Source organism: Nuphar pumila, chromosome 1 (assembly GCF_984573655.1).
Source record: "Nuphar pumila chromosome 1, dmNupPumi1.hap1.1, whole genome shotgun sequence".
Taxonomy (NCBI): Eukaryota; Viridiplantae; Streptophyta; class Magnoliopsida; order Nymphaeales; family Nymphaeaceae; genus Nuphar; species Nuphar pumila.
The window spans coordinates 176837339-176859776 of record NC_143249.1 but is presented as its reverse complement, the minus strand read 5'-3'; the positions used below and the strand labels follow the sequence as shown (position 1 = coordinate 176859776).

The 22438-nt window shown below is 41.3% G+C and overlaps 1 protein-coding gene across 3 annotated transcripts; it reads left to right on the top strand.

The window, feature by feature from the left end:
- The first annotated feature begins 11619 nt into the window (after positions 1–11619).
- LOC149851385 (exocyst complex component EXO70A1-like) lies at positions 11620–18588 on the top strand. 3 transcript variants are annotated; one of them, XM_090000534.1, is made up of 2 exons: positions 11620–13842; positions 18292–18588. In XM_090000534.1, exon 1 carries the CDS (start codon positions 11847–11849, stop codon positions 13809–13811), a length of 1965 nt encoding a protein of 654 aa, XP_089856660.1. In that variant the 5' UTR covers positions 11620–11846; the 3' UTR covers positions 13812–13842; positions 18292–18588. The 3 variants fall into 3 exon arrangements, with proteins under 3 accessions (XP_089856660.1, XP_089856663.1, XP_089856667.1); XM_090000537.1 differs by having other exon boundaries at positions 11626–13842; positions 18295–18588; XM_090000541.1 differs by lacking the exon at positions 18292–18588 and adding an exon at positions 14342–14438 and having other exon boundaries at positions 11626–13842.
- The last annotated feature ends 3850 nt before the right edge of the window (positions 18589–22438 follow it).

Here is a 22438-nt window from a genome sequence, read left to right as displayed (position 1 = left end):
TTTATGGGAAAACGTTTGAGGTCATGTCCGATCACAAGAGCCTCAAATATATCTTCACCCATAGGGACTTGAATTTGAGGCAACGTAGGTGGTTGGAATTCCTAAAGGATTAATACTTCTCCATCGCTTACCATCCGGGTAAGGCGAATGTGGTGGCTGATGCGCTTAGTAGAAAGGCGTCAGTCACAACATCTAGCTTGATTGGACGCAGTTGGAATCTGGTCGAGGAGTTTGTACGATGGCAACCTTTTTCTGATGACTCTGAACGCATCCTTTGTGCCGGGATACAGGCACGACCAGAGATCATAGATCGAATTGAGGAACTCCAATCAGAAGATCCGGACTTTGAAAAGTTGTGCGAAAGTGCTCAGAAGCCAGAAGCGCAGTTTCGCCGGGAGGAGGGCGGAACCATCATGTTCAGAGACCGATGGTGGGTTCCAAAAGCGTTACGGGAAGAGTTGATGAGTGAAGCTCACAGGTCGAAGTATTCCGTTCACCCTGGTTCCACCAAGATGTTCAAAGATCTTCATAGGACGTATTGGTGGAATGGGATGAAACGGGACATCGCGGAGTTCGTATCTCGGTGTCTTACTTGCCAGCAAGTGAAGATTGAACACCAGAGACCGGGTGGACTTTTGCAGCCTCTTGAGATTCCAGAATTGAAGTGGGATGATATCTCAATGGACTTCATCGTAGGGATGCCTAAGACCCGACGACAACGAGATGTCATATGGGTGATTGTGGATCGTTTGACAAAGAGTGCTCATTTTCTTCCGATCAGGATTAGTCAAAGCTTGGAAAGCTTGGCCGATCTCTACGTAGAGGAGATTGTTAGGCTTCATGGAGTGCCTTGTTCGATAGTGTCAGATCGGGATCTGAGGTTCACATCTCGATTCTGGCGCCAGCTTCAGAAAGCCCTTGGCACTACCTTGAAGTTTAGTATTGCTTTCTATCCGCAGACAGATGAGCAGTCAGAACGAACGATTCAAACGCTCGAGGATATGTTGAGAGCGTGCGCTTTGGATTGGGCAGGTGATTGGGACAAACATGTGAAGCTTGCAGAGTTTTCTTATAACAATAGCTTTCATGCTAGTATTGGTATGGCCCCGTATGAAGCATTGTATGGCCGACCGTGTAGATCTTCGGTTTGTTGGGATGAGGTTGGAGTGAGAGCAGTAGAGTCTCCAGAAATTGTCCAGCACTATGCGGATCAGGTGCGTTTAATTCGGCAAAGGTTGATTGTAGCTCAAAGTAGGCAAAAGAGTTATGTCGATCAGCGGCGTAGAGAGCTCAGTTTTGAGGTAGGCAATCACGTGTTTGTTCGAATCTCGCCTACAAAAAGTATCTTCCGGTTTGGAAAGAAAGGAAAGTTGAGTCCTAGGTATGTGGGACCCTTCGAAGTTCTTGGACGTGTCGGAGAGACTGCATATCGGGTAGCACTTTCTCCTCAGTTTTCGCAGATTCACGATGTTTTTCATGTCTCGATGTTGAGAAAGTACGTACCTGACCGCTCACATGTAATTCACTATGAGGCAATCGAGGTACAACCTGACTTAACAACGGACGAGAAGCCGATAGAGATTGTGGAACGCCAGGAAAGGGTACTACGCAGTAGGACGATTCCGTTCGTAAAGGTGCGTTGGCAGCATCATGGGCTAGATGAATGCACTTGGGAGCCTGAGGCAGATATGTGTCAACACTATCCTCTTTTATTTGGTACGTTCTAATTTCGAGGACGAAATTCTTTTAAGGGGGTAGGGATGTAAGATCTCATGTTTTCGGATCTTAGTCACTTCATGAAAATTTTGAAATTTGGCTAAATCTGGTAAGAAAATCGTTTGAGGCTCGAGTTTTAGACCAAGGTCTTAGAGTTTGGGTTTGACCCAAGTCTCATCATCAGGGTCTAGACAAGCCAATCGATGTGTGGCAAAGAGTTTTAATTTCAACCTTTAAATTCAAGCGAAGTTTGGTTTATTTTCGGGTGAAATTCGGAATTTGATATTCATGTAATATATCATTGGACGCATCTCAAAATTCTGAGCGCAATGGTATTTTACTTTTTCAAATCCGAGTTCCGGTTGGCCCAGAAATCACGTTTTTCTAAAATTTTAGCAGTTTGTTGAAACGGATCCGAAATTGGATCGGATTGAATCCAAGGTGTAGGATCCAAATTTTTATGGATTTGGGTCCTAGTTAGGTCCTATAAAAATCTGGAGTTGATAGAAGTCCTAATCCAAATTTTGTATGAGTATGGGTTTGGATCTTGGATCTTGGATCCGGATCCGATCCAAAATCAAAGCTTAACATTTTTATGACTTTAAATTCAGCTGGGAGCTTTAAATTGGGGTTATTAGCATGTAAAAAGTCTCCATGGTCAACATGACCAATTTTGGGAACCTTTGAATATCTAATAATAGGTAAATTCAAAAAAATAAATTTATTAATTTAATTAATATTATTAATTTCGGGATTTGGGTTAAGAGGGTTTAGGGTTAACCCTCTTCCCTAATTAAAAAGGTTATAGAGGTTTCCATACCTTTTAGGAAAGGTAGGTCAAAAAGTCAAACAAGTATTAATTAGTAAAGGAATCCAAAAAAAATTTGGAAACTCCCCAAAAGAGAGAAAGACCTAAGTCTGGAAACTCTCTAAAGAGTTTCCAGCTATATTAGTAAGGAAAAGAGGGGGGGGCAGCCCTTCTCCCTCACTTTTCACCCTAGAAAAAAAAAAGAGGGGAGAGAAGAAGAGAGAGAGAGAGAGAGGGGAGAAAGAAAGGAAGAGTGAAGGAGGTAGAAGAAGAAGGTTGGAGGCATCGGAGCTCAGCCCAAACGCCCTCCACAGCCTCTATTCTCTTTTTCCAAAAAGGTACAGGTACTCCTTCTTGAAACAAATGAGAAATAGGGTAAAGATTGGATTTTCCATGCATCTTTTGATGGAAATCCATAGAGGAACAGTGGACCCTCGATTTCCACCGTTACCCCTTTTCGCATATGTTGTATTTTTATTGTTTTAGAAAAAATATATATAGATATATTTATATGATATTACTAGTGGGAAGTTTTGCAAAATCTGTGGTATGTTGTTGTTTTTGACAGCATACACAGGTCCAAACTGGACCTGTGTACATGTTGTTGGACCTAGCCGACAGGGTCGGCTGGGCTGGGCATTGTCCTTTCAAAAAAATAAAATTTTGAAATCTGTTTTGTTTGAAGTATCAGCTGTTGGATTGGCTGGCTGGCAGCCAGCCGAGTGGTACTCGGTTGACTGTCAGCTGCTGGCCCAGCCGACAGGCCCAGCCAAGTGCTTGGCTAGGTGTGTGGGTGGTTTTGGCAGTGCTGGGGCAGGCCCAGTGGGGTGCTGGCCTGGGCCTTGGCTTTGGAAAAATATTTTTTTTACTGTATACAGAAATTTTCTGTATAAGTGGGCTTCCTGACAGCATACACAGGCCCAAACTGGGCCTGTGAATATGCTGTCAGACCCAACCGACAGGGTCGCCTGGGCTGGGTTTGATCCTTTTCACATATATATATGTATATATATATATGTATATATATATATATATATATATATATATATATATATATATATATATATATATATATATATATATATAAAGGGATGTTAACATATGGCTTCCCTTTTGTGATATGTTTTCGGGCAGCATACGCAGTCCCTGTTTTGGGCCTGCGTATATGCTGACCCAGCCGACAGGGTCGGCTGAGCTGGGCTGTTAAATACATAATTTTTCTCATGTGGATACTGTAGCATGCTAGTAACATAAGTGTGTTAAATTATGAAAACAGGGCCTGGTTGCGCGATTAGTAAAGTTAGAATTTTAAATCTCTTGATGTATGATAAACTTTGGGAATACGTCATGTACCTGAAATTTTGATTTCCACATATGTTAGGAGTTGATGTGGTTCATATGTGTGTTGGAACATGCTTACACATTATTCCATGATAAAGTTGTTTTGAGTGCTTACATATTGATGGACTTAACATGTGTTGTTGCATATACATAAATACATGAATGCTCTTTTGTTCATCTCAATACAATTCATGGTTAGAACCATATGTGGTAATAATTGCATAAAGATGCATGCATGCGCATACCATGCATATGCACAGGGAAAGGGGTATAACGTGTGTTGTGCAATTTGCATATGGGAATGTCATATTTCATGTTCATTGTCAATGGATTAAATTGGTACATATATGACTATACCTTGCAGGCATGTTAATACCACTGCACACATATGATTATGATCCTTGCATTGGTGCTTCGGTGATCATAGTGAATCATCGAGGGTTTGGTAAACCCGAGCTGTGGAATTGTTTTTCCTTATTCATTTCAATGCATCTCAAAGATCATGTTTTATTAATATCTCAGTTTTATTGCACTGTTCTATATGTTTCCACATGCCAGAGTCCTGTGATGGCTCTCGCGAGATAGAGGCGAGCTTTTATCTTTCTTTTTGCATATGACGTTGCAAAACTTAAGAAATTAAATTTTAATAAAAAAAGAAATAATAAAGCACAGTGTAATATATCTTCTAGGATCACCCATCTGGAGAATGGGGATCTTAGAAATCCGGTCTTGGGGAGACTGTGAGGATACAAAACTCTGTGTGCTTAATTTGGTCCCCTGAACCCGATATTGAGGTTCTTTCTCCTGGCCACGGTTTTAGGGAGAGTCCGCCACTTTACCCGGGAGTGTTGTGTTTGACACAACTGTTGTTTTTTGTACCAAGGAAGTGACACTTGTGGGCGTGGGGTGTCCCTTGTGTCCCCGACATTAGATGTGGAGGTATAATGTTCCGAAGGTGATTCGGTCGAGGGCTAAGTTGGGACCCAGTAATAAAATGCAAATTGTGAGTTAAGCTACCCTCGGAACCTAACTTGACCTCGGGGTTTGTACCCGTTTGGTGTATCCGCGGGCAACGGTAATTAAAAAGAGAAACTTAAAGTTGTATGCATTTAATAGGACATGCATAAGGAAACAAAAGACTTAAATGGAAGATAATAAAATGATTCATGCATTGCACAAAAGACATGCATTTTCCTGTTATGCATTAGTGCTTGCATACTTTAATGATTTCCTTAATCATTACATGATGGTAAGTGTTGAATGTTTATTTCTTGTTGCATGCTGAAGTTTTAGTACATGCTACTGCTTTACTGTCTTTGCATGTTTAGCATTTATGATTGTTGCATGAATAAATTCTCAAATGCTATAAACTGTCTTGTATGTATTTCCCTCAATTGTTGTATGATATCTCATCTTAACTCTTTATCTCACTTGTTTCATTAAGAAGTAGTTGTGCTCAGGATTTCAATTCTGACACCCTACTTCATTGGTTTTTCGCAGAAACAGGTGATCATTGAAGTCGACAGCTACTGCGAGGGCGCGGGAGTCACAATGAGTTTTGACAGTTTCCTTTGTGGACAGAGTGGCTCTTTATTTTGGTTTTTCAGTCTAGTATTCTTGACATTTGCTTAATTTCATCAGTGTTTACGTTACGTTCGGTTGAGTCAAACATTTTGTTTTGAGACTAGTTCTTAATTCATGAATAAAGGTATTGGTTAGTTTATGGATGTTAATTGCAAGTTCTTTTGTGGTTTGTGGCTATCCAGTTGGAATTGGAACTGTGAGGACCCCGGGTCTCTGGGAAGTTTTCCGCACTGTTTTAAAAAAAAAAAATCGCATTTTCAAAGGGGATGAGTTGAGGTTATTACATTGCTAATCCCATTTGGTTATAAAAGGGTGATGACCATCCATCGCGCACATTAATGAACACTCAACACCCAAAAAAAAATATATCGAAAACCCTTTACTGGCATCAGTAAAAGTAAAGGTTAGAAACTTTACTGGCGCTTTTAGTGTGATACTAAAGATTTTTTTCAAAAATATGCTTTGGCTTTTAAAGGCGCACTAAAAGCGCAGGGAAAGGTTCCAGACCTTCAACCCGACCTTTACTGGTGCTTTTATTGGGCCACTAAAAGTCTTTCTATAAAAAAAATCTCATCAAAAACATAAAATTTTGTATTTTTTGTTTGTTGGCCGTTTATCAACGCACGCAATGGACAGTCAATGCGTTTTAACTCCGATTTAGCTGAGGTGTGGTTTAGCATGGGCCCATTACCATACATATATATTAGGGGTGGCAATCGGGTCGGGTTGGCGGGTCGGGTTGGCGTGTCAGCATACCTCAACCCGAACTTGACCCGCCAACTCGCTTAATAAATGGGTTGGGTCGGGAAAACGGGTTGGCGGGTAGCGGGTCGGTTGGCAGGTCGGGTTGGTGGGCGAGTTGGTGGGTCGGGTTGGCAGACGGGATGGTGGGTCCGTAGGTCGGGTTAGCGGGTTGGCGGGTTAACCCGCCCGCCTAACCTGTTTATTAAACGGGTCAGCCGAGTTGATGGGTTGGCATACCCCCAACCCGAACCCGACCCGTTTAATAAACGGGTTAGGCGGGTCAACCCGTTTATTAAACGGGTTAGGCGGGTCAACCCGAAGGTTTGGGTGAATGGTGCAGTCACGTTACTTGTGACAGGCAATGACAGACCGTACACAAAGGAAGTTATGTGAACAAATGAAATGGCAAGGAACAATACCTTACACACCTCACAAGAAACCCATATTAGTGAAGATTTTGGAGTGTCTTTTTCACCACAGCAAGCTAAGCCTGAGTCCTCATTTTTATTCCCTTGGTAAAAGGCCAAAACTGGGGTAGTCCTGTACCGGGTGGTGCCCTACCTCAACTAGTGTTTGTTTGTGTATCTTTCAATTCCATCTGACTTTGTCTGGTTCACATTGTTTGGGCTCATTTTGATACATTCCCATGTGCATTTACTGTTGGGTCATGGGTGGTTGCTTTTCTTACAAAACACCTTTTGAGTCATAATTAATGGCCAGTTGGGACGTCAGTGGTTCGGGTCGGGTCTTACTCTGGAACTGTGATCCATGTTCTTAAAAATGTGGCTTGGTTTGTGAGTCAAATTAGACTAGGGGATTGGCTTGAGACTTCTTTAGTCTTGAATTAAATCTGACATGATTAGGGATGTAAACAGTTTGGATTCGGATTCGGATTGGATGTGGCCAATACCAAATTTGACTAACCAGATGTTGGGTGAATGGGATTAGGGGTTCAGATAGTGAAAAGCTCGTACCATATGCAATTGGATTCAGATATCCATCAAATCCAGATATTTGTTGAATTGGTCGATTTTGCTGGCAGCTTGAATCTGCTCCTTAATCAAATCCAAATAAGGCCGATTCGATTCGATTCGATTTGGTGCTGACAACTTTGGTTTGGACCCGAAGTGGTCCAAGTCCACTGGATATGCTTCACGGTAAAAATCATACTATTTGATTGGTTTTCCTCGTTTGCCTTTTGATAAGTAAAATTTGGGGAACACACCATGTGGTATTCAGCCCCAGACCCATGGATGATGATATGGGGTGACTTTACCATCCAACCACCAAATCCGATTCGATTAGACTAAATTGTTATTACAAAATAAAAGCCAAAATAGGATATCCCATTATATTCTTGAAAAAAACAAACAGAACACAACCAAGTTCATGAACTTCACAAGTGACCATGAAGTTTGCGAACTCGGGCACATCAATTTCGATAACTAGGTGTGTCATCTACACGATCAAGTGCCAAAAATGTTGGTCCAGACTATAGTCACAAATTTCATGCTTGCATTTTTTGCGAAGAAATTTTCTCTGAATAAATTAAATTTTTTTTTTTTTTAGAAAATCTTTGAGTTTGTTTACTTTGGCCACAAGTGGAGATGAACATTCACCCTTATAAAGTATAAGCTGCGATTGTTGGTCACAATGAAATCCAAGAATCATAGGGCATTGCAAACATGCTCTTAGTCTAATTGGAATTAAAGCTGTATTTTAATCCAAGATACAATACTAAATATGGATTCTACTAGTTTAAATAAAGTGTCATGTACCAGATCCAAATATCCATCTAGTTTGGATTTCAACTTGAATTATGATGCAACAACAAAGCCAAACAACCCGAGATCCATTAGAACAATTTAAATCCATGTTTTCTGATTAAAATTTGAATATTTGTATTTGGATATTGAGTCACTATGTGATTCATATCATTAGGATAAGTTTGTTTTGATTGAAAAGTTATCAAAATAGTACCAAGGGGGGTTCCACTTGTTTGGTGGGAGCAGCTAGTGCACGTCACCTTGTGTTGGAAGGTTGCAAGTTCAAATCCCAATGGTATCCTACTATAAAAGATAGGGGTATGCTTAGCCCTAGCTTGCCTATAAAAAAAATTATCAAAATAAAGTAGTTACTTGGAATTATAAACTGAAAACTTATCTTATTTAAAGTTTTCATAATTATAAATTTTTCATCTATACTTATTTGACAAATCTTGGATTTTGGTAGTTCAAATTGAAATGAGAGAATTTCTTGCTATTTTTAATTTTCTCTTGCTTTCCTAGATAAAATTAGATGATTTTAGACAATTGTCATTTCGGGTAACCATGATTAATAGTTTGGTTAGGGATGACAATGGATCGGGGCGGGGGTTGGGGACAAGATCTCCACCCCCGCCCCTTCTCAAAATCAAACCCTTTATCCTTGCCTCCTCGCCATCGGTGAATTCCTCCCCAAATACTTGATCTCCTCATCCTCCTCTGAGACATTGATGCTCTCATCCTCCGTCAACACGTTCAAAGTATTACTGTAATCAACCAACAACTTCAGATAATTCATAACGTATCGGACCAGTGGGTGGATCATACCTCCCTAGATCGGCATCCTTGACGTCTTCCTCTAGATCGCGTTCTCAAACTCGGCAAACGTCTCTTTTGTCGTTTCCCTTAGGCTCACCAACAAGCTCCTCGCCTCCTTGACCAAGGGCGCCCCAACATCGTTAGAAAATAGAGGCCCTAGCTCCGACATAGCCTCTGAGAGGGCATCATACATGTTCAGGATCTGTGATAGCTTCTCTAGCAACTTGCACTCGATCGCGCCGGCCTCACCAAAGTTGAGGAGTTGCAGCATCGCACCCTTCGTCATTTTCATGAAGCAGAGATCTCGAACGCCCCCGCCGAGCTCTTCGAAGATCTGGTCACAAAGACAGTGCTCGTCAAAGTTGATGCTATCGATGGTAGAATTCTCCCTGCTCCACTGCCATCCATAAATAAGGAAGTCTAAGGGTCGACCACACCAACCAGAAGGGTCGACCACACCAACCAAGGAGAGCTTACTGGAAAAACGACGATCCAAAGAAAGAGGTCTTTTCATCTTTAAGGTTAGAAATTAAGAATATATATATATATATATATATATATATATATATATATAAAAGGGAGAGAAGAAATTTTATTACATTATTAAAAATATTTTAATTATTTTATCAATGGAGATTTGGGATGGGGGGAAAGCGTAAGCCCACATGAAACACGACACGGGTCTCAAGTTTTCATAGAAAACAATTTGTTTCCTACAAAAATGACTTAATACCCCCATTGGAGAAGGCGTTTCCCAGGGGGTGGTGCTGTCTGAAAGAGCCTTGAAACAAACGGGCCTTTAGAAAAAGAAAAATTAAAGGAAAGAATGAGAATCGTGCGCGGGTTGGATATGGATGGATCCGGTGATTTACATATTTAGATATGGGTTTTATCTGACCCATAAACATCACCACCCACCCTATCTTAGCTTAAAATATTAGGTCTATCAATGGGTTGGGTTTGTATCGAGTGCCCGAACTGATCTGAACCTGAATTTTTTCAGTACAAGCATAAAAAGTGCCAACCCAAATAGCATCCATGTTCAACTCAATCTGAGCAATATGCGGGTCAAGTTTGGGTTATAATTTTTCCACCCAACCTGACTTTTTTGCTGGATACCTGACCCGATCCGAGTGTCTTATATGTATTTTGTCAAATGTAAACCCGAATCTGATCATTATTTTCGTATGAGTTCGGGTACACCCTGATGGGTCGGGCTCCTGACCCGTCAACATAGACGTGGACCAGCCCTTTTCTCATATCCAAAGTCCAACTCGATAGGGACAGTCCTCATTTTGTTACTTGCGAGGAGAGTCATCAGTCTAAAAGTAATTTGGCATCCTCACCGTCCACAATGTACACAAGATGAAGATCATGAAGTCCTTGTGCAATGGACGATGAAGATGTCAAATCACTTTCTTAAAGTGATATGGCAGATCACTTGAGCTAGTCACGCTTGCGAGTGGCACAAAAGCTCTGTGTTTTTCCTTTTTCCTATCCCTCGTTTTAACCCCGATTTAATAATATTTTTCTTAAGAAATTTCTATTTTAGTCCAACCTTTTGCTCTTAATTCTTCAGATTGAATTTCTTCGTATGACCCTATAAAACTGCCAAATGGCCCCAAACAGCAACATTTGGTTAACCTATATCTCATCTTGGAAAACATAATTCCTTTTAATTTTTAAATTTTTTTTAAAGTTTTTTTTTCACATAATAAGCTCACCTTCTTGAGAGGTAAATCTTTGGTTTCGAGGTCACGACCACCTAACCTTACATGCCATAATTGTGATGAAGCAATGACAGCCCCTGTATGCCAGCGGGATTCGATCCTGAGCCCACATGGATAACCAATTGACTGAAGTTAAAAGATATTTATTTACTTTGTTTTATTCATTTGAAAGTATTTTTGTTAATTGACTCAAATTAATTGAGATTTAAGCCGAGTTAATGCTCAATTATAAGTTTCAGTTTGCTCACAAGGTTCCACTCATTTGGTATAAGAAGTTGATTGTATAAAACGATGGATGGTATTAGCAATGTCACCAACCGAGCTATGAGGGGCGGGATCATAGTGACAAATGTTTTTATCGGCAATTTTTTGTTTTTCAAAAACTCACGAGAAATTGAAAAAAATCCATAAATCTTGCATTTTTTTGGCAATAAAAAACAAATAAAAAATATATAAAAATCATTTTTTATAAGAAAATATTAATAAAAAATATTAAAAAAATAAAAATACATGATTTTTTCGCGATAAATAGCAGTTTAAAACGTAAATATCGCGTTTAAAACACGGTATTTATGTTTTTTCATAAATTTTGTGATATTTTGAAAATCTCACGAGAAATTGCCGTTTTAAACTTTCGGGCAATTTCCCACGATATTATCGCGAGATTTTCGTAAATCTCGCGATATTTGTCACACTAGGCGGGATTAACGGTTTTGGTTGTTGGGTGTTTGGTGGCGGTGACGAGTTCGAAATCCACAAGTGGCACTCTTTGCCACAAGGTACACTTGGTAGGAAGAAAAGACCATAAAGGATTTTACTAATTAGAGGCATGCCGATGTGCAGTCAGTGATAGAAGGGTTTTTCCTTGCCATTAGTTAAAAAAAAAAAAAAGTTTTTGTTTTTTGGCAATTTCAAGAAATCATAAGCTTATACCAAGAAATTCAGAAACGTGAGGCTCTTTTTTGCGATTAAGGATAAAAGAGTGTCCCCTAAAAATTTCCTATTTTCTTTTCTTTAAAACGTTTAATTAATTAAGAAAAAGAGGGATAGAATTTGTGTGTGGGGCCCACGCGAGAAAAGCTGATAGGAAAACTTGCCGGCCGACGCAGACGATGGGGCGAAGCTGTTCAGAGAGAGAGAGAGGGAGAGACTTCTTCAATTGTTCCGCAGCAAATCCAGCCAAGGCGAAGAATAAGAGCAAGGAAGGAGGAAAGGAGGGAGACGACTCGCTTGCTGCGCTTCCCTCGATAAGGGGAATTGGGGTCAGGTTCAGGGTTCAGTTGGTCGATTGAGGATTGGGGTTTCTCCTTTGTTCGCCGATCGGGCTGAGGAGGAGGATCGATGGCGGCCGTGGAAGGCGACGAGCGGGTGATAGCCACGGCGCAGCAGATTGTGAAGAGCCTTGGGACGACGAAGAACGCGACCAAGGACATGATCATGATCCTCTCGAGCTTCGACAACCGGCTCTCCACCATGACGGAGCTCCTCTCTGGAACCGGCGCCGGCGAGATGGAGGAGCGCCTCGACGCCGCCGAGGCGAGAATTCTGCAGTGGGACCTGAACTCGGAGGCCCGGCACCACTGCTTCCTCTGGGGCGACCTCCCCGATGAGGCTCAGGGCTTCCTTGGCGCCGTCGACGAGGTCTCCGCGCTGACGGAGAGCCTGGGGAAGCTCTCGCTCGCGAGCGACGACGAGCGAGAGCTCCTCGAGCGGGCGCAGTCCGTGCTCCAGGTCGCCATGGACCGCCTGGAGGACGAGTTCCGGCACGTCCTGATCCGAAACACGGTGCCGCTCGACGCCGATCGGCTCAACGGTAGCGTCTCGATCCGTCGGGACGACGACGGCGGCGGGTCGGAGTGCTCCGGAGGCGCCGGCGAGCACGAGTTTGGGAGCGAGGAGGGAGATGCCGCGGCCGATCGGGGCGACGAGGGCGGCGCGGTCTCCCTGGACTTGATCAGGCCGGAGGCAGTCCCCGATCTCCGGGATATCGCTCACCGGATGGTCAGATCGGGCTATGCGGGGGAATGCTGCCAGATCTACAGCAGCGTCCGGCGGGACGTTCTCGTGGAGTGCCTCTCGATCCTCGGCGTCGACAAGCTCAGCATCGACGACGTGCAGAGGATGGAGTGGAAGACCCTCGACGGGAATATTCGACAGTGGATCCAGGCCGTGAAGGCCACCATCGGTAGCATCAGCTCCGGCGAGCACCGCCTCTGTGACCAGATCTTCGGAGAGCTCGGCGGGGACGTCCGGGATGTCTGCTTCGTGGAAACGGCGAAGGGTGCAGTGCTGCAGCTCCTCAACTTCGGCGAGGCCGTCGCGATCGGGCGCAGGTCGCCGGAGAAGCTGTCGCGGATCCTGGACATGTACGATGCCCTCTCAGAGGCCTTGCCGGAACTAGGGGCTCTATTTTCTGGCGATGCTGGGGAGCCCTTGGTCGAGGAGGCGAGGAGCTTGCTGGTGAGCCTAGGGGAAGCGGCTAAAGGGACGTTTGCAGAGTTCGAGAACGCGATCCAGAGGGAGACGTCGAGGACGCCGATCCAGGGAGGCGCGATTCACCCGCTGGTCCGATACGTGATGAATTATCTGAAGTTGCTGGTCGATTACAGTGATACTCTGAACGTGTTGATGGAGGACGAGAGCATCGATGTCTCAGAGGAGGACGAGGAGATCAAGTATTCGGGGAGCAATTCACCGATGGCGAGGAGGCTGTTCTCGTTGACATCTTTGCTCGAGGCCAACATTGCCGAAAAATCGATACTTTACAAGGACAAGGCGATGCAGTACATCTTCTTGATGAACAACATACTCTACATTGTTCAGAGGGTGAAGGATTCGGAGCTCAGTGTGCTCCTGGGTGACCACTGGGTGAAGAAACGGAGGGGGCAGGTCCGGCAGTACGCAACCGGCTACCTGCGGGCAGCCTGGAATAAGGTGCTGTCATGTTTGAAGGATGAAGGGATTGGGAGTGGTTCTGGAGGTTCGTTTTCTGGCGGTTCAGTCTCTAAGGTCGCTTTGAAGGAGCGGTTCAAGAATTTCAATATGGGGTTTGAAGATATTTACAGGAATCAGACAGCTTGGAACGTGCCTGACCCACAGCTGAGAGAGGAGCTCCGGATTTCGATTTCGGAGAAGGTTATTCCGGCGTACCGGTCATTCATGGGGAGGTTCAGGAGTCATTTGGAGAGCTCTAGGCATGCGGATAAATATATAAAGTATACACCGGAGGATTTGGAAAACTATCTGTTGGATTTGTTTGAAGGAGTGCCTGCAACGCTGAGTCACCCACGGCGGAAGAGTTCGTGATGAATGAGAAGCCAGTTGTGTGATTTAACTGGTAACTCTTGTTCTTTGAGCCTCCCTGTTCAGTTAAGAGATGTTTGCTCATTGAATCTGCTCAAGGTTCTCTATTTTATGTTCATATGATGCACACCCAACGTTGTAACTCTTATCAGTTTCTTTTTTAAAGCCCATATGTGGTTGTAGTCTCATGCTTTCTCGGTGCTCGTTGCTGTACCGTCTTAGGAGTGTACATATGTTCATGATTCCCTCGACTGTGTATGTATGTTGTTTTTTTTTGGGTTCAATGATCTTGTGCTTTCACGTGAAGCCGGATATGAGCGTGATAACCCATTTTTGTTCTTGTTACGAATACTTGATTATATGATATATATGTCTCAAAATTTCCAGTGTAAGGTACATGGATCCCTGATAAGCTCCTTGTTTGTTTCTGTACTGCTCCTAGACACGGACAATTAGTTGGGTTATTCATTTGGTTGGTGTTATTCGTGCTGTTCTTTTTTATGAAGAGGCAACCGAGCTTTTTATTTATGCAGGTAACAGATCCACAATTGGAGGCTAATATTGCATGAATTTTCATGGGATCATGGTTAAGTTACAATTTTAGTCTCTACTTTATTACATTATTTCTTAATTCTACTTCAGGGACAGTTTCAATAATATCATCATCGTCTCTCTTTTTTTTTCATTATTACCAGTTAAATGGCATTCTTAAATGGGGTAAAGCTTAGAATCTCTGTGTATGTATTCTAATAAATTCCAACATAAGAATAATCAAATAAGTTGTAAGACATCATGGGCAATGAAGCTTGCAATGGGGTTAGTTTGAAAAGAATGCTGCATAAAATCTGTGACATATATAGCCGGAAATTGTATAAGATCAAAAGTCCTAAATCTACTGCTGTAGGTAGTAGGTACTCTCACGGGATACCCCTGTTTGTTTCTTTCATATAGTGGATTATCAAGTAAGGTCAAGAATGGCTTGGAGTTCTGTAGTGTGTGACTGTGTACTGTGCATTCACGTGCATGGCTTCTTCCTCTGCTTCTAATACAGTATTAGAGCTTCTCTATTCTGTAAGTGTCATCTTAGTTATTTTCTGTATAAACTTCTTGCATGTCAGCCCTATAATCTTTTTGTATCAAAACCCTCCTTTGTGATCACTATACAACATCTTTTCTTGTTTCTTTTTACATCTGTCACAGTCTGCATTTTTCAACACCTTTTGGGTCTTGGGCCCTGGATTTTTGTAGAACCACGTTGATGGAAGTAACTTGATATAATATTTCTTGGTGTGATGGATCAAAGCTCGAAGGTCTCTTGTATGTGCCTGCCAATGTCACATTTTGGAAAAAAATGAAATGGGAAAAGAAAAACCATAAGTAAACATTTACCACATTGTTTTTGTCAGAAGGCATCAGATTGATGCTGCAGATTGGCATCATCAACTTCCACTGTTTACTTCTAAGGAAAGAAAAATTTAAAACTGCTTTGCAGAAAGATAAACAAGGAGAGGGATGTACTATTTTCATCTTTGTAATCAAGAAAAGATAAAAGATAGTATTAGAGTCTTGCATTTCCAACATATGTGGGAGGTATGTCTTTCTGGAAAGGTTTAAAGTTTAAACTGTTATTGGAAACTGAATGGATGACCAGACAAAGAAAAGGATCCAATTAATAGCTATATGCTGATGGCATATATAATCCGGAAGTTCTAAAATCTGCAGTATGTGAAAACCAACTCTCTGATGCCATGTCAGTCCAACTGGAGCATTATGAACGAAAGAGGTAGTTTTATAACTTGTTATTGCTTAGAGTGTAATGTAACTCGTCAGTCCAGTCAACTCATTGGAGGGCCCATGTCACATGGACAAACTGGTTCATAAGGTTTTGGAAAGACTTTGACAAGTTTCTCTTAAAGCAGATGGTTGGGTTGTATTGTTATGAGCATCTACTTATAAGAGCTTGGTCAATGGGTAGGGGTGGAGTCACCCACTGCCTGGAGGTTGGCAACTCAAGATTGTTGCAACATCGCATGCTTTGGCCCATATTCTCCATTATCTGGAATGGGAGGGAAAGGGAAGGAGGGAACACTGGGTTGGGTTGCATTGCCATGGACATCAAATTCTGGTTGGTAACTAGTTTTTTCTTGATAAAATTTTGGCAACTACTTTTTTCTTTTAAATGTGAAAAATAAACATTTGATCTCCGTCGTGAAGCCAAGCAATAGCCAGGACACTGAGCTGCCCATTATTCTCACTATTCCTTGTCACAGTAAAGAATTAGGATTATTTGATATCAACTAAATATTGCCATGGGTTGCTACTATGATGTTTGTGCCAGAACAGATTTCTTTGTGTTTCTTCACTTATGTGTTCCATCTGTTGCCTTAATCGTGCAGTGTCTGTAATACATTAATTGAATAGCTAACGTACCACTTGAATGCATTCTTAAATACAGCAGTTGGTTGTAAATGATATTGACAAATAGCTTTTACTTGAAATTGAACATCGTTTTTTGGGTATTTGATAGTAATTGATTTATGGAAATATTGCATTCTTTTTTGAAGTTCGTGAATAGGGGATCCATGATCATCATTATCTATAACATCAACACAGCATCCTCCTGTTTCATGACCAGCATCATCATGCACTGTAACATTGTCACGACCTCACCAAGAACACCATCATTGTGTGCCAGTGCCACCAACATTATTGCCATCTACCTCTGCCAAAGTTGTTATTTTTTCACTTTTTTTTTCTTGAAGATCCCTTTCCAAAGAGCCGTACTGAAAGATTCTGTCTCCCAATAGGAGCCTTCTCAAATTATCATTGTATGCTTTCTATTCAAGATCTGCATAGCCACTTTTGAGAAACATGTAGCCCATCTATATTGTCTTTGTGGAACATGTAGGACATCTATATGATCCTTTGTGGAACATTTAGGCTATTTATGAAGTGCTTGCATAGGATGGTTAGAGTCTACATCGAGTAACACAGGAAATCAGGTGGATGGGCAAGGGGGGACGTTCTGCAGAGTGCTGTAATTGGGAAGTTTTTGGAATTGCAACAACATAGGAAGTAATGTTATTTAGTTACAAATGGATCTATACTCTACTTGCTGGCATTTCCATGCTAATCTTACCTTGTTCCGTGTTTGAACTTTTTCCCTCTAATAAATAAAAATGTCTCTCTTGTTGTCCAAACAATCTCCTCATCGATGTCATGCATCTATATGCAGGCATGCGTGTGCAAAAAAAAAAAAATTTGCACTCATACCAACATTCAGGATATCTGTGTAGGTACTCATACAATAAGATGCAGTGTTGTGAAAAGCATTGAGGCGTAGCGAGGCGCTCCACCAAAATCTGAGGCGAGGCGTAAGTCTCAAAAAAAAATTTAACTTAAAAAAACTATAAAAAAAATATCTAAAATTATAAATAAATAAAAAATGCTTTATTGATGAAGCAACAACCAACAAGAAATAAAAAACCTCAAATAAATACTGAAAAATATGAGATTAACATGTAAAAATAACATTAATGCAACAACTTGATCTATGTAAGTATCTAAGAAATAAAATATGAGCATTCATTCAATAAATCCAAACATACTTGGAGAAGGCATCAACAGTTGTCTTATGGCCATATAACCCTACAGAAGTTTGTCCAAGAAAGGTGTGACACACTAGCTTCTCCAATCCCCAACATGGAGAAAATTTCTCTGTCAGAGACAAGACTCTGAGCTCAGGACATCAGACTTCTTTCTGCAGAAAGTGTGATATTTTGAATCTAAATCAATTACGGTAAATTTTTTCTTGGACAAACTTCTACTACATAAATTTTTCACTAGGATTTGTTTCTTCTAGTATGAAATTGTCATGGCAGTCAAACAGCACCTAATGATCTTGGCTTGCAGTCATAATTTACAGTTTGAATTTTATTTGCATCCAATATTTTTCGGTTTGTTGATCCTTTCCCATTCCAGTTATTTCTCTTACAAAGTTGACTAATTTAATTACCCAAGCAAGTTTATTCAAAATTAGAATTCGGTATAGCTATTTCAAGAAGACATGATTGAAAAGGATTTAGCTATGGACAAAATGGACATAACAAGTTGGAGTATCATCGAATCAAGCAGTCAAAAACTAATAAGTGAAAAGTGCTGATAGCAAAATGGATTGCCATTCAAGCATACTAAGCATATAATACATACTAAAACAACTGCATGTATCATATAACTACTTAAAGTTAAATTTTGACAAAACAGCAGTTGAAATTTAAAAACAATCAAGTGGAAGCAGATCTGGATCAGACTGAAATAAATACCTTCACATATCAAACACAAATTTCGAAGATAAAAAGTAACAATATCTTCAGTAATAAACCATAAATGCCTCATTGGGTTAGCATTCTTATAATGCCTGATAAATAACCAGTACTTTTGTGGGACAGGATTCATGTCACTAACAAAGATCTTGCTTTACCAGCAGTCATTACAAGATCAATTTCTGAAATGGTGTAGCAGCTGCAGTCCCAAAGAACAATTTCCTGGTCAAAGATGCTCGAGATCATCTTTGTTGAAGAATGACAATCAGTACAAAGTTACAAAGCCAGAGATTTTAGATATGTGGATTGTGGCTCCAGGTGAAATACAAATAAGCCCAAAAAGAAATTGTGAAAGAGGCAAAGACTTCCTCCTTTTCTTCTGCATCCAGTCTGGCTTCAGCTGTATCTAGTACAATAATTTTTTGGCGTGAAAACATAAAAGATTAGGGTTTGTTTAAACTTTAAACCCTAGTTTTTGGTCAAATGAGGGATTTGACCCTCATTTGACCAAAAGCCCCAGGCGTAGCCTTGCCTCGAGGCGTGCGCCTCAAGGCGTATGAGGCGCACGCCTTGAGGGTTTTGCGCTTTATATACGTGCCTCAAGGCATAAAGCCCCTTGCCTTGAGGCGAGGCACGCTTTTTGCGCCTTGAGGTGCGTTTTTAATAACACTGATAAGATACTCTTTGTATGTTGCTCCATTTTCTCATTGGCAGAAACACTCATAAAGCATAAGTTAACAATTCTACAATACAATTCTTCACAATCACATATCTAATTTTCTAGCGTTCCAGGGCCAAAAAAAAATCAGTTTCAGGGGTTAGCCTTCTCTGTCTTCTGCCTGTTAAACCATAATGAATCATTAAAGTTGCCAGCAGTTAATATCCCATCTCCCTGACATAAAGATGGCCTGCTTGTTGGTTTATCAGATACTACAGAATTATATGGTAAATTTTTATCGGCATTCACAAATCTGCTGTTCTCTCTCTCATGTATATAGGGATGCATCTATGTCACATGGGTGCGGGTGCGGGGATGCGGCACTTCCAAAAAACCCGGGCATGGGGGTGCAGCAATATATATATATATATATATATATATATATATATATTCCAAAGGTTGGACATAAATGACCCTGGGTGTGTTGACTGCACCCAGGGTCAGGTTGACCGCATCGAGTGCGGGTGCGGCACCTAGTTGGAGAATCCCTGTGACATATATTAAAAAAAAATTTCTTGGCAATTTTTTTTTAAGTCCAAAAAATTGGACCAAAATGACCCTAGGTGTGTTGACCGCACCCAGGGTCGGGTTGACCGCACCCGCGTCGCATCGATGCGGGTGTGGCACCCTGCTAGCCGAATCCCTGTGACATAGGGGTGCATACATGTGCACACCTACGAGTGGTGATGTTACATTTCTTGTACCTCATGGGCGGGCTTTTATCTTGTAGTGCTGTGTGGAAAGCAATGGACGTTCTAATGTAAAATGAAATTCAGCCTGCATGTGTGGTTTAGGTTTCATGTATCTTATAAGAAAATTTGTTATGGTTCTGAACCATGGCGATTCTCTTGTTATCTTGGATCTAAACACCAAATGTTACATATAAGCATATAGATTAAGACAAGATTGGATTTTCAAGATTGTGAAAAATCAATTGCTTTCAATTCCTGAAGATATGATGACTGAAAGGTGCTCAAACTGCGCTTGGGAGTCAACTTTAATAATGAAAAATAGTAAATAGAACATGCCAAGCATGTCTAAAGTTTAGTGTTTACTTTTAGACATTCGATCTATTAAAATCATGTATGCCATGATTAACTATCATACCTCTGTGTCACAACCCACTTCCCCTCCAGCCTCTCAAGTGGCACATGCACGCATGGATGTGTGCGCATGCACATGCACATACACAACTAAGAAAATGGAGATGCAAAACTTAATGTCTGCAGTTCTGATTTTATTTATATTGATATATTACATTGTCATTAGCATGAATTGGAAGAAAGCACTCTTGGACGAGTCTTATTAGTCTGCTGTATTTCAGGTAATGGGCCTAGGCTTGATACCTTCAAGATTGTAATCTAAGATAGTAGGCTTGTTGCAATATTCAGGAGTTGCATTTGACTGAATTTCTGCAGTAACAAAGTGAAAATCGCAACAGTGACTCCAAATCAGATACAATGATTCATTTATTTCCTTTGTGTTTGGGAGCTGGGTGTTGGAGGGAAATGTGAAAGCCTTCAATTCTTATAATTGGTAAATCTCACTTCTATTTGCTAACTCTGCTTTTAGTGCAAACACAAAGGAGTAAGCACCGAAATTACCTTCTCATTGTCTTTCCCCCAATTGATTACTGTTTAGAATTCGTCCAACCCCGGTTCCTACTTATCAAATTTTCATAATTGTGCTAATATAGCCACATTTGTCTTTTGTTACTACTATCTTGCAATTGAGATGTTAGCCCACATGAGCTTCACAAACCTGGCTAGGTGGGTCAGCTGCTAAAGGCATTCAAACTGAAGGATGTTGAGAGTTCGATCCCTTGGGATTGCATTCCTTCCACAAGGCCGAGCCGCAGGCTTGGTGGCCTCAAAGTTTATGGTGTTGTGGGTGTGGCGATAGCTCGGCAAGACTTTCCAGTGCAGTAAGTCTCCAGACTCAAACATCAGTTTTTCCATGTAATAAACGGAAAAAAAAAATGTTCAAAATGCTGATGTGGACCACTGCATTGATGTGTCGGTGCTCGCCGACACTTGTTCTACATTAAACACAGAAAACCTTGGCTATACACCCTTTTGTTCTTTTGGGGGTCTCTCCATCTGTAAGTGAAGGTGGGGAAATCAGGTCATATTGTATATTTGTATATAATCAATTTGTGTGTGATATTCAATCTCCACCACGCATCTCACTTGATGAACATGTGGTGAGCCCCGTTCAGAGTTCTCAGATGTGCAAGGGTAACCGATTATTGGGTAGTACAGGTCTGCCCTCCAAGTGGTGAAGGGCTTTTTGCTAGTTCCGTGTCTCATTCACTATCACGTGAGAGATGAAAGGGACAAAAGGGATGCAAGAGGGTCCCAGGCCAACTTGATCAGGGAGCTCTTTTCAGAACAGCCTTTCAGCCTTAGAGAAAAAGTAATAGTACAAGAAATGAGACAAAATTTTCAAGCTTGGCACTGCATGCTAGCACTGTGCCAATATAGTCTGTTGAATCTTAAACAGGGAGGGGGCAAACATCATGTCTTATCATTTCATGAATAAGAATATCTCTCTCTCTCCCCTCGTGTGTTACGCAGATAGCAAGTATGCTTTTTCTCTACCAATGGGGGGCTCCACTTGCTTGGTAGGAGCTGTGAGTGCACTACTTTGGAAGTTCAAAACCCAATGGTACTTTATATAACTGGTGGGGTCTGCTTAAACCCATCTTGCCTATCTAAAAAAAAGTATGTTTTTTAGTTAGAGCAAGTTTGGAAGCGAGAAAGATGTAGGAAGAGGAATGCAAAATGGAAAAATTTGTACGAATTTTCTGATTGTTACAAATGATGCTTTTTTGCTTAGAGAGCTTTTCTAAAAAGTATACTTTTTGATAGAAAACATTCCCCACCATCACTACCTACCATCTCACCATCACTGCCACCGTCCATCTCACCACCATCCTCTTCTCATTTTTTCACATTCTCACTAGGTTTTTCTCACAGTACACTAACAAGCAAAAAACTTTCTTTTTGAAAATGCATCATATCAAAAACTCTCATAGGCAGAGCTTTCTTTTCCTATGAGAGTTTTTCTCTCTTTTAAACGTGCCCTTAAAGTGTTTGTGTCATGAAAATTGGTTTGTTTTTCATAAGAGCGCATCAATGGGCATGCATTTTTGTATGGCCCACCGTGACAACACAAACAATAGAAACCTGCGTTTCAGTGGAAACCCCTTGATGGGCTTGTCATTTTACACACTGGAGGTGGGTTTTATGCAAAAATGGTCTGTAGAAGGATCCAATAGACACCGCAACTACTTAGCTAAAGCTGATCAAGCGTATTTCCAAATGCGCATTCCATGTAGTTTATGTTGCTTAGTGCATAGTTGTCTCATACCAGCTATCACTTTCGAAAGAGACATAAACTTTGCATTAGCCTTGCGTGTCATAAAGCGTATTGTTGTTTCATGTACACAATACAACAAAACCTCGTCACTGAATAAGCAAGACCTTGTGGCTCCCAGTCCGACGACCAGTTGATGATTTAACAATGAAGAGCACCACCCAGACTCATTCACAAGCGCATACGCATTCACTCACCTAACCCCGAGTCAC

What these genes read in the sequence shown, in the direction of transcription:
- LOC149851385 (XM_090000534.1), top strand. Translation starts at nt 11,847, where the DNA reads ATGGCGGCCGTGGAAGGCGACGAGCGGGTGATAGCCACGGCGCAGCAG.